The sequence below is a fragment of the Bicyclus anynana genome, chromosome 2 (assembly GCF_947172395.1).
Source record: "Bicyclus anynana chromosome 2, ilBicAnyn1.1, whole genome shotgun sequence".
NCBI classification, from domain to species: domain Eukaryota; kingdom Metazoa; phylum Arthropoda; class Insecta; order Lepidoptera; family Nymphalidae; genus Bicyclus; species Bicyclus anynana.
Window position 1 is genome coordinate 16,824,910 of NC_069084.1, and position 12,292 is coordinate 16,837,201.

Consider the following 12,292-nt stretch of genomic DNA (forward strand, 5'->3'; position numbering starts at 1 on the left):
ATTTTCGTTTGGCTTATACACGAGTTTTATAAAACTTGTAAAGGGTGGTTTTTGGAAAACCATATGACATTCGTGCGTGATACATTGGTGTGGATCTATGACGACAGAAAAGAAAGAAAAGAGTTTATTTATCTATACTAATATTATAAAGAGGTAAAGTTTGTAAGTTTGTAAGTTTGTCACATTTTTTAAATGGGGTAATCTTCGGAACTACTGGTCCGATTTCAAAAATTCTTGCACCAGTAGAATGCTACATTATCGGGGAGTGCTATAGGCTATATTTTATATTAGTATGATATATATTAGCCGAGTTATCACAGTTTTTGTCATACAGGTCGGACCGAAAATCCTCCTAAGCAGACTTATTCGCATGCGCTGCCTTAACCAATGTGTAAAATTGAAATTAATGTATGGAGGCTTTATGTATCTTTAAAAGTCCGCGACACCATATATCTATCTTCAATATATTAACAGATATAGTACCTTTTGTGTTTTAAAAATTATTAATTTTATATACTTAGGTTTACGTCATTATTTATACAACTAAACTTTAATCCTTATTAAAATAAATTATTTAATAATCACAAGGATATTATGGAGATAAGATTTGCCTTTTACAGTATGTTAATTACTTAAATAGTTTCGGAGATAATACAAAATTTTTAAAGACGCAGAAATTCCGCTATATGACGCCCGGCGCTTTCATTTACGTAGTTCCCGTTCCCGTGTGAATATGGGGATCAAACATAGCCTATGACACTCGCAAATAACGTTGCTTTCTATTGGTAAAACAATTTTCCAAATCGGTCCAGTAGATCCAGAGATTACCTACTACAACCACACGAACTTTACCTCTTTATATTATTAGCATAGAAGTCTCTATTTCTCTTGGTCATACCACCACTCTCGAAGGACTGGACCGATTTTGCTAAGGGTAGGAGTAAGATAGAGAAGTTACAGGTTAGGGTAGGGTAATATTATTATATAGGGTTATATAGGGTATTATATAGGGTAGGGGTAGGGAAGCGTAGGGGTAGTGTAGGGGTAGGGTATGTTTAGGGCCGGGTTTAGGGTAGTGGTAGGGTAGGGGTAGAGGTAGGGTAGTGGTAGGGTAGAGGTACGGGTAGGATAGGGAAGTGGTAGGGTAGGGGTAGGATAGGCGTGAGATAGGGGTACGGGTGGGATAGGGGTAGGAAAAGGATAGTGTACGGGGAGGGTAGGGGTAGGATGGGGGTAGGGTGTAGGTAAGGTAGGAGTAGGGTAGGGGTAGGTTTGGGGTAGGGTAGATGTAGGGGTTGGGTAGGGTAGGGTTGGGGTAGTGGTAGGGTAGGGGTAGGGTAGGGTAGGGGTAGTAGTAAAGTTGACATCGAAATTTACGCGGACGAAGTCGCGGGCGTCCGCTAGTTATAATATAATATTATGAAATATGTCCAAAAAAATATTATTCTAAAAAGGAACCAAAACGAGTATACAAAAAAGGAATTAGTTTTCCTTTTTGAACTCTTATGATGAATGAAAGTGCTTACAATGGGTTTCTTCTTGTAGAACGAGTCCTGCCAGTGGCTCCTCACAAACTGCAGCGGATTCACGAACTCGTGAGCTGAGTCACTGTAACAGAAACATGCAATTTAGAATAAGTAGGTTTAACCTTGTTAGTTAGGTTTAACTCAGTTAAACTGTCACATTTTCGGGTGTTAACGACATATGGTAGGGGGTGGTTATTAGCATAGAAACATTGGTCATTTACAATCGCGTATGAAATTTTCGATTATTTGCCATCTTTGATTTAGCGGGCAACCATGGACCTCGCGTAATTGTACCTGCACAGACAGTTACTGTAATTTTTGTTCGACGTACTTGCCGGGTCACAAATTTAGATTAAACTAGTTAGTGTTCTTGTACACGAGCGGCAGCTGATACCGACGACTGCAGTCGACTGCAGTCAGCGACGACTCGGCGGCAGCCAACGGCAGTCGACTGCGGTCGTCGGTATCAGCTGCCGCTTATGTAAATGACGAATGCGGAGGTATACAGAGGGGAGCGAGGCGAAACCAGCAACATGAGCAATAGTTTGTTAAGAACAATTTTTATTATTATTTACAAGTTAGCCCTTGACTGCAACCTCACCTGATGGTAAGTGATGATGCAATCTAAGATGGAACAGACAATTAAGAAGCGGGCTAACTTATTAGGAGGAGCATAAAAAACCACACTCTTTTCGGTATCTACACGGCATCGTACCGGAACGCTAAATCGTTTGGCTTTGCCGGTAGGGTGGTAACTAGCCACGGCCGAAGCCTCCCACCAGCCAGATCTGAACCAATTAAGAAAAGGGGTTTACATACATATATTAACAGGCGCGCGTGTTATCATCCGCAATACGCAGGCGAGGACTCAATCATATAGTTTGTCTATAGTGTATAATAGGCTTTCTTGGTCGCTAACTATGGGCCTCATAAGAAGGCTCAGAGTCACACAGCGGGCGATGGAACGAGCTATGTTAGGAGTATCTCTGCGTGATCGAATCAGAAATGAGGAGATCCGCAGAAGAACCAAAGTCACAGACATAGCTCAAAGAGTTGCGAAGCTGAAGTGGCAATGGGCGGGGCACATAGTTCGAAGAGCCGATGGACGTTGGGGTCCCAAAGTGCTCGAATGGCGACCCCGCACTAGTAAGCGCAGTGTTGGCCGACCCCCCACCAGGTGGACTGACGACATCAAGCGAGTCGCAGGGATTCGCTGGATGCAGGTGGCTCAGTATCGTGATGTTTGGAAGTCCCTACAAAAGGCCTATGTCCTGCAGAGGACGTCCATCGGCTGATATGATGATGATGATGTATAATAGGCTCAGAGTCACTCAGAAAGACCATTGAAGAAAAAGTGTCGACTCCATTTTTTTATTGGTCTTAAATTGTTCTGAATGACTGAGCCCCAAGTCTCGGTACCATAGGTTATCTTTAACAACACTTCAATATGTAGTTACCTTCCAAGATTATATCCCGCAGAGTCCGGAATCTCTATAAATGGGCTGGGGTTCTGCGTGACACTGTCCGCTGCGTTTTTGTATCTCACTCTGAAAAAAAAGAATGATTCATTATTATTTATCTGCATTATAACTTGCCTGTCTATTTTAGTTTTTTTTAGTGATTGTGTAAATGCCGTAGACTCCATAAAGTCGTATTAAAATAAAATACAATACTTTGGTTTCAACATCAATTGTCTCCCAAGATACAGATCATAAATTTTTCTTTCCCACCTTTTTTATTTCAGTGGCGAAGGTTGCAATTTAGATGAAGGTAAGCCTCCCAATGAAAAGGAAATTCATACAGCGTGATACAAACTCCGGTTTCTCAAATATCTAGGTACACTGCACCAAAGCATATGCATGGATTTAAAGGTAACCCGCCAGGAATCGGCCTGCATAAGCTCTTCGCCGCTGCTCTATATATATATGTATATATATATATATATTTTTTTTCTACATGTTAGGCCTCGACTACAATCCCACCTGATGGTAAGTGATGATGCAATCTAACATGACTAACTTGTTAGGAGTAGGATAAAATCCACACACTCACGGTTTCTACACGACATCGTACCGGAACGCTAAATCGCTTGGCGGTACGTCTTTGTCGGTAGGGTGGTAACTAGCCACGGCCGAAGCCTTCCACCAACCAGACCTGGACCAATTAAGAAAAAGAAAAGAAAATCCCAGCCGGGGATCGAACCCAGGACCTCCGTCTCGTAAATCCAGCTTGCATACCACTGCGCCACGGAGGTCGTCATATATGGTGGTCGCCACAACAGACTCACTGCATATAGTCGGCGTCGCTCCTCCTCTTCACGAAGTGTTGGTACACGAAGAGCGCGAGGTAGAGCGCGAACAGCACCAGCACCGCCGCCACCAGCGCGTACGACACCGAGTGGCTCTTGTACTCCTGGTACGTCCAGCCGTTGAACAACGCCAGCTGGATATGTTTGAAAAACCAGATTAAGGCTGACAGACCACCGAAGCGGAGCGAGGCAGCGGAGCCGAGAAACGGAGAAATATTAACCAATAGGATTGCACAAAATCTCCGCTCCTCTTAAGTGGGCAGGGGCTTGCGAGCTACTTTAAAAATTCATATTAAACCGGTAAACGGAGCGAGGAAATGGAGCAAGGTTAAATAAATGAAATTTAACATTTATTTATTTAACATAGTCTGCAACACTGCTCCGCAGTCTCGTTCCGCTCCGGTGGACTGACAGTACGCAACTCCACTCCGCTCCCTCGTTCCGCTCTGGTGAACAGGCAGTCTTAAGGTAGACCTGATAACGCTCGCCTATGACGACAAAGGATTGCAACTGAGGAGAGGGGGGAATGACGTATTCTCCTTTCAATGATTTACAGGTATACGTGTTAGCAAAAATTATCGATCACTAAAAAATCGATATGGCCAAATGGCTCTGAAAAAACCTACCACGCAACCGAAACACCGGGTAGGTTTACATCCCTATTTTGTTGTCTGTCTTATACAAAACGCTTTGCGTCTTCTTTTACCATAACCACGGCTAGGGTTTGGAATACCTTTCCCAAGCTGTGTTTCCCGACTCTTATAACTTCATTATTTTCAAACAACAAACATCTTCTAGGCAAGCATGTCTCATTTTAGACCATATTTACACTTCCTACAATCATGTGAGGTAAGCTATACTGATATTATAAACATGTAATCTTGCATATAAAAAATTCTAAAAATTTACTTGTCTAGCTACTAAAATCTCCGGAAATATAGAACGAATCCTTATACGGCTTTTCAAAAATACAAACATAAACAAAACAAAGCATAGCTTAGACTTTTTTATATTGACATAAATCCACGCAGACGAAGGCGTCCACTGGTCTGCAAACAAAAACTCACCTCAGCAGTCTTCACCAACGGACAGGTACCATCGTTGGACACACTACCATCGTGGCACACACACTCCGGCCCCGTTGGGCCCAACACGCAAACGTTTGCACAAACGTTGGCCTCACAGTCATCGGTGACATCGTCTCTCTGTACGCTCTCGTGGCGGACGGCGAAGTTGGTCGCGTTGATGTGGTCGTAGCTGTCGCAGACCTTGGCGCCGAAGAGCATGCAGCGACTCAGGCGCGAGCCGCTGAGGAAGTACACGTGGTCTTCGAACAGAGCCATGCCGTGCGGTGAATGGAGTCCTTTGCTAGTGAAACCGAAGGAAGTTTTTCTGAAATAAAACATATTTATTATTATTTCTTACATAGCCCAGCCTTCTTACAAGAAATTAAATATCACGTATCTCAAACGGCGAACGAATAACATCGTGAGAAAACCTGCAACCTGCAACCTGCATGTGAAGTCTGCCAATCCGCATTGCGCCAGCGTGGACTATTGACCTAACCCCTCTCATTCTGAGGGGAAACCTATATATGGGTTGTTAATGCAAGAAATTTTCAGTTAAATTCTCAGCTAGGAGTTGAGAGGTTGGTGGTGCCAAACCCCTATGTCACTTTAAGTCGTATATCTCGGTTACTATCATTACCATTTGATAGTGATGTCAATGAATTTAACATTCATTATCATTATCATCATCATTATCAACTCATATTCGTCTCACTGCTGCGCTCGAGTCTCCTCTCCGAATGAGAGGTTAATAGTCCACCAATCTGGCCCAATGCGGATTGACAGACTTCATACACGCAGAGAATTAAGAAAATTCTCAGGTATGCAGATTTCCTCACGATGTTTTTCCTTCACCGTTTGAGACACCTGATATTTAATTTCTTAAAATGCATACAACTGAAAAGTTGGAGGTGCCCCGGACCGGATTAGAACCCACACCCTCCGAAATCATAGGCAGAAGTCATATCCACTGGGCTATCACGCCTTCTTCTATCGCGGCTCTGTGGTGGGCGTTAAAAATAGACTGATAACTCGGACCAATTACCCTTGGACTTGCATCACACTCAAATTCACCAACAAAATTGTCTGTAGTTTTTTGAGGTGGACGAGGTAAATTCATACATCGCTGATACTTAACATCAATAAATATATCCTGTGTCCTTACACTACATACCACTATAAATTAAAATACACAAACGTGTAATTTTAACACAATGAAACATTGAATCTATATACGCACTTTGCATAAACACGTTTAGATCGTGATCATATACCTTTGACACGTAAAGGTAACGTCTAGCGAGGCAGGTCCTATGGTAAGTGGTCTGAGGCTGATAATGATAAATAAATTAGACAGTAGGATAAAAAAAAACCATTTTAATATTAACTGTGTAATATACTCACGGAGTGCCATCATAGGTGATCTCCAGGATACCGGACGGATGATTAGACGCGATGTACAGAATCCTCGAGAAGGAGTCAGTGGCCAGTCCGGAGCAGGCGCCGAGCTTGGCCACGAGAGTCACGTTCCGACCGGAGAGCGAAGCGGAGTGCAGCGCTGTCTCGTGGCCCGCGCGCGTGCAGTAGAACATCACACGGTTGGCCGGGTCCACTGACAGAGCGGTTACCTGGGACCACAAAACCAATTTAAAATTACTTTTACCAATGGAAAGTTACATTATCAGTGATTAACATATGGTATTTTATACCCGTGCAACAATCTTCGATATTGAACTGAAACTACGTGGATGAAACCGCTATTTATTTGGTTTCCTTACCATGTAAACCCGTGTCTTGTATTATAATATAATACTAGCTGACGCCGCGGGGTCTCACCTGCATGGTTCCCGTTCCCGTGTGATTACGGGGATAATATATAGCCTATAGCCTTCCTCGATAAATGGGCTATCTAACACTGAAAGAATTTTTCAAATCGAACCAGTAGTTCCTGAGATTAGCGCGTTCAATCAAACAAACTCTTCAGCTTTATAATATTAGTATAGATAGTATAGATGACATGTGTTATATTATATTATACACATAGTTAGATTATACTGTAATGTTCAAACATTAAATAAATAAATGAAATATATTTATTATTCATGGTCAGCGAAATCATTGTCCTTGGAACAAGCAGGCGTATACAACGATAACATACATACTCGTACATATCTGTAAATAAAATGTCTGTCTGTGATTTTAAAACAACTGTGTTTTCTCAAGTGCTTAACTATTTATTTACACGATACTAAAACACAATCAAGCTTTTTTAACTATCTATTTGTCCGAGGTAATCTTTGGAATGGCAGAACCTATTTTAATAAGGCTTTCTCTGTAAGATCGAAGAGGTTATTGAGCAACATAATATAATGAATGAATGAATGAATGAAATATATTACTTTTTATTCCAGAAAAGTCCATTATTCCCGTGGGATTAGCGAAAAACTGAATTTCAGTAGACGAAGCTTCCTCAAATAAATATACGAATTAAAAAAAAACATGGTTTCCGTGAGATTAGTGAAAAACTGAATTTCAGTAGACGAATCTTTTTCAAGTAAATAGGCATATTCCACCCTTACCGTAGTGTGGAGGGATAGTTCCTGCAGGCGCGCGCACCGCCTGCGCTGGAAGTGGCACACCCTCACGCAGCCGGCCGAAGGCGTGGCGTCCACGAAGTAAACGTTGCCGGTGATCCAATCCAATGCCACCTGCACATACACGACTATTGTAGTGAACCCCTTTTTTATTCTTTACAAGTTAGCCCTTGACTGCAATCTCACATGATGGTAAGTGATGATGCAATCTAAGATGGAAGCGGGCTAACTTGTTAAGAGTAGGATGAAATCCACACTCCTTTCGGTTTCTACACGAGATCGTATCGGATCGATAATCTTAGCGGTACGCCTTTGTCGGTAGGGTGCTTGTAACTAGCCGCGGCCGAAGCCTCCCACCAGCCAGACCTGGACCTATTAAGAAAATCTCAATCTGGGATCTCAAGCCGGGGATTGCACAAAATCACTAAGGCAACTGGCAGCGTGACGGCGTCTACACTGCCTAACAAACAACAGCTCAAGTCATCAAATACCCTTTTATTTATACCAACACTGATACATCTCTACAATAACATAAATAATGAATGTTAATACCACCTGTAATCGAGGAACTAGTTTCTCACATAAACATGTCTATTCACTTTACTATTACAAATAAATTCTTGTTCCCAAAATATTATTGTAGGAAGGATACTTTTTTAATTATTACAAAAGCATCTTAGATTAGACTGAATTCGTCATTTAATCACTCAATGAGGAAATTGAGGCGTCGAATATGAAACTAATATTATTCACGCCGCAACTACTGAACCGATTTAGATGAAATTAATTTTGAATGGAGATAGATTGTTAATCTAATCTTCAAATCTAATAACATAAAGCTGAAGAATTTGTTTGTTTGGTTGAACGCGCTAATCTCAGGAACTACTGGTCAGATTTAAAAAATTCTTTCAGTTTTAGATAGCCCATTTATCGAGGAAGGCTTTACGGTGAAATAAGTGAATTTTGTGAAAAACCGCATTTTATGCAAAATATGTACAACTTACCTTATCAGGTACTCCTATGTGCGTTATCTCATCAGAATGCGGGTTTTCTTTGGACAAGTTGAGTTTTAGAAGCATCGACGATTGGCCGAGCGTCACGTAAACCTTTTCGTTTCTAAACAATTAAAAAAATATTAAAATCTATATGCATTTATTTCAAGTAGGTTTACAAATAATCAAACTTTGACTTTACAATCAGTAAAGACTACCACCGCGAGTGGTTCGGATGGCAGGTTCTGCTGGGAAGAGAAGTTAACTCAACAGTTATTTTTCGGAGAGCCTGTGAACCCCAGACCTTCCTAGGGTGAATCCTAGGATGGGCACTGGACCATTATTGAATGCCGCTATATAATATACGCCTATGCGTAAATGCAGTCTAAACACTATAATATTATGTCGCTGAATCGAAATAGTAATCGATTAACGATTCTCATAATGGTAACCATTAAAATCGGATTAAATGTTCGTAATTTGATACAGAAAGAAAATATTAAGTCCACGTATTTGTCAACGTTTTGTTTGTGATAATAGGATATAGGTATATCAATCAATATGTATATTGTTTAAATACAAATATTCTACCTTATACTATCCGTTTAGTTAATAATTAATAAATTTATTAATCAGGTTATAGATAATTGTAATAAACACTGTTATAAAATAATATTTACTAAATAATTAAACAATGTATAGTTACGTCAAACTGATACCTGTCACGAGTACCATCCTTTATTGAATCATACAGTGCACCATCTTCTTTATTATATGCGGTTTAAGTGTCCGTTCGTCACTGATAGTTTATTGGTTGCTTGCGTAACTGTGTACTATCCAATGAGATGAAGTTGCCACGGCATTTAATAGTCCATTTATACACATATTACAATAAATGCGAAAGTATGTATGTTTGAATGAATGAATGAATGAATGAATGAATGAATGAATGAATGAATGAATGAATGAATGAATGAATGAATGAATGAAATATACTTTATTGTACACCAAAAATAATAATAACAGGCAAGAAATTAACTTAAAAACTAATGTACAATTGGCGGCCTTATCGCTAATGAGCGATCTCTTCCAGACAACCAATCGAAAAAAGAGAAAATAAATACAAGGAATAATGCAACAATAACCAACAATTACATATATTCCTACATAAATAAGGATACTTACAAATATATATATATATACTTATATAACATAAGCATACATACGAAAATTTTATTTAAATAATTTAGATGTAAAAAGTAAGAAACAAGACAACATCAACAATTATTTAAACATGAACAAATAAATAAAATCATTTAAACGAAAATAAATACGGAATGATAAAAAGGTCAAGGAGGAAAGAAGTGCATATTTACCAGTTGTTTGAAAGAAGCTAGAGATTGCGCACGCCGAGCCTCGAGAGGTAAGGAATTCCAGAGTCGAGCAGCTTTTACAGAGAATGATGTTTGTTTGTCGGTTACCTTTTCACAGCTAAACCGCCGAGCCGATTTGGATGAAATTTGGTATACAGATAAAATAGACCTAAGAGCAGCTGATATACTTTTTATCCCGGAAAAATCTATGGTTCCTGCGGGATTAGTAAGAAACAGAATTTCAAGATTTCCGCTACTTAAATATAGACAGATTCTTAAAGAATATTTGAAATATCTTTTAAGTATGACCCTATTCATTCCCCTCCAATGACTCGAACAAGACTGAGTTAGGTGTTAGGAGTATGTACGTACGACAATAGTCCAACGGGCGGAGATCGAACCCCCAGTCCACCACCTCTCAGTGATGAGTACGACCCCCTTATGGTGGACCTTGTTTTCAATTGTTGATGTTGATGATCAGTGGCGTGTATGCAGTATTTAAGTATGATGTAAGTACGCATCTATGCGTACAAATTATACTTTAGGTTTCTAACACAAAACTGATCACTGATGATGATCTTACCGCACGTCCACATCCAGGTCGTTGATGCCGAGGATGTCGGTGCGCAGCGGCTTGTTGTGCAGGTGGTGGGTCATGGACCATATCGAGTGGCCCGCCGTGTACAGCACGGAGAAGGGGCCGTGCAGGGCTTTGCACGAACGACCGTCCAATCTTTGATAGAAATACATATAAGGAACATGCATGTCCGTCCAATCTTTAATATGAGGAACATGCGTGTAACGAAATTAAATTAAATGACATTTGGATTTGGTATTTATTATATTTTTAATCTATGTCTGAAAAACTACGGTAAAAGTTATATTATAAGGGGAAACATTATATAACAGGCTTGTACACTGGTTAACATGTGCTCTTTAGTACAAAAAAAAAGTTCTCCGTCTCCTATAAAAATGGATGAGGTGTCATTCGATTCGGAATTGAATGTAGACAGTTTTTGTTAGGTTTCCTCTTCTTTTTGAATCTTTTGTCAAATAAATATCTTAATCTAATAATCAAATAAATTATCTTTTGCAAAATTTGCCGAATCGAATGACACTTCATCCATTTTTATAGAAGATGTACTTTCTATGTACTACAGAGCACAGAGCACTTTTATACGCAGTATGATACTGGCGATTTGCCTGATTTAAAAAATACAGACGTAACCGCGCTAACCAGTCATATGTCGGAATTTGAAGATGGTTTTATCAACTTTGAACGATTCTCACAGTTCAGCAGGTTGAGACACGCGACTGCATATGTTTTACGATTTATACATAATACACGTAACAAATTTAGTAAGCGGTCGGGTGTGCTTAGCGTCGATGAGCTGAGGGAGTCCGACAAATTGTTGACTAGGCTGTCTCAATTAGAATCTTTTCCAGTTGAGTACAAGTCAATAGTCAACAAAAACGCATTAAAGAATAAACACAACTTGAGTAAATTAAGTTTGTTTATTGACAACGATAGAATTCTGCGAGTTGGTGGCAGGTTAGACTATTCTTCAGAGTTCGACTATGATAAAAAACATCCCGTGTTACTATCAGGCAAACATCGTTTTACTCTTCTTCTTTTCCGACACGCGCATAAAATATTATTACACGCTGCACCACAAGCGCTTCTTTGCCACATTCGCGAATCGTGGTGGCCACTTGCAGGTAGAAATCTCGCTAGAAAAGTTTTACATGATTGCGTCGTATGCAAGCGTATCAAAGGTCGTACACTTACTCCTCTTATGGGAAATTTACCCTCTGAGAGAATCACACCCACCTTTCCGTTCTATCGCTGTGGCGTGGACTACGGGGGGCCAATTTCCATTTTAAATCGTAAGGGTAAGGGCGCTAAAACAACTAAGGCATACATATGCATTTTTATCTGTTTTGCTACACGTGCAGTACATTTAGAACTAGTTAGTGATCTCACTGCTAAGGCTTACTTGCTTGCACTTAGCCGTTTAATATCCCGTCGGTCTAAGCCCGACGAAATTTGGTCGGACAATGCCCGCACATTTTTAGGTCTTAAAAACGAATTCGCAGACTTTCTAGAACGTTGTGGTGATGAAATTATTGAACACGCTAGTCAACAAAATATTAAATTTAAATTCATTGTCCCATACGCGCCTCATTTTGGTGGATTGTGGGAGGCAGGAGTGCGCTCGTGTAAATACCACCTTCGTCGCGTGGTGGGTAACGCGAATCTCACCTACGAAGAGTATAGCACTGTATTAGCACAAATTGAAGCTGTCCTCAACTCCCGTCCGCTATCTCCAATATCATCGCACCCTAACGACCTTCTTCCCCTCACTCCTGCTCATTTTCTAGTTGGCCGGCCGCTTACAACGCCTGCCTGCGACAGCCTCGTGGATGCACCA

At 40.4% G+C, this 12,292-nt stretch overlaps 2 protein-coding genes across 5 annotated transcripts in view; one reads left to right on the top strand and one right to left on the bottom strand.

The window, feature by feature from the left end:
* Nucleotides 1-12,292, top strand: part of LOC112050248 (phosphatidylinositol-3-phosphatase SAC1) — a 260,117-nt gene that overhangs the window by 143,139 nt on the left and 104,686 nt on the right. The gene's annotated exons all lie outside the window — the stretch shown is intronic.
* Nucleotides 1-12,292, bottom strand: part of LOC112050264 (prolow-density lipoprotein receptor-related protein 1) — a 45,691-nt gene that overhangs the window by 1,867 nt on the left and 31,532 nt on the right. For all 4 annotated transcript variants that reach the window (XM_052888162.1, XM_052888164.1, XM_052888160.1 and 1 more), the window contains 8 exons: nucleotides 10,444-10,593; nucleotides 8,500-8,611; nucleotides 7,481-7,609; nucleotides 6,306-6,529; nucleotides 4,902-5,226; nucleotides 3,814-3,968; nucleotides 2,984-3,073; nucleotides 1,527-1,608 (listed from right to left, as the gene is read on the bottom strand). In XM_052888162.1, coding sequence (XP_052744122.1) covers nucleotides 1,527-1,608; nucleotides 2,984-3,073; nucleotides 3,814-3,968; nucleotides 4,902-5,226; nucleotides 6,306-6,529; nucleotides 7,481-7,609; nucleotides 8,500-8,611; nucleotides 10,444-10,593 — 1,267 coding nt within the window. The remainder of the gene's footprint in view (nucleotides 1-1,526; nucleotides 1,609-2,983; nucleotides 3,074-3,813; nucleotides 3,969-4,901; nucleotides 5,227-6,305; nucleotides 6,530-7,480; nucleotides 7,610-8,499; nucleotides 8,612-10,443; nucleotides 10,594-12,292) is intronic.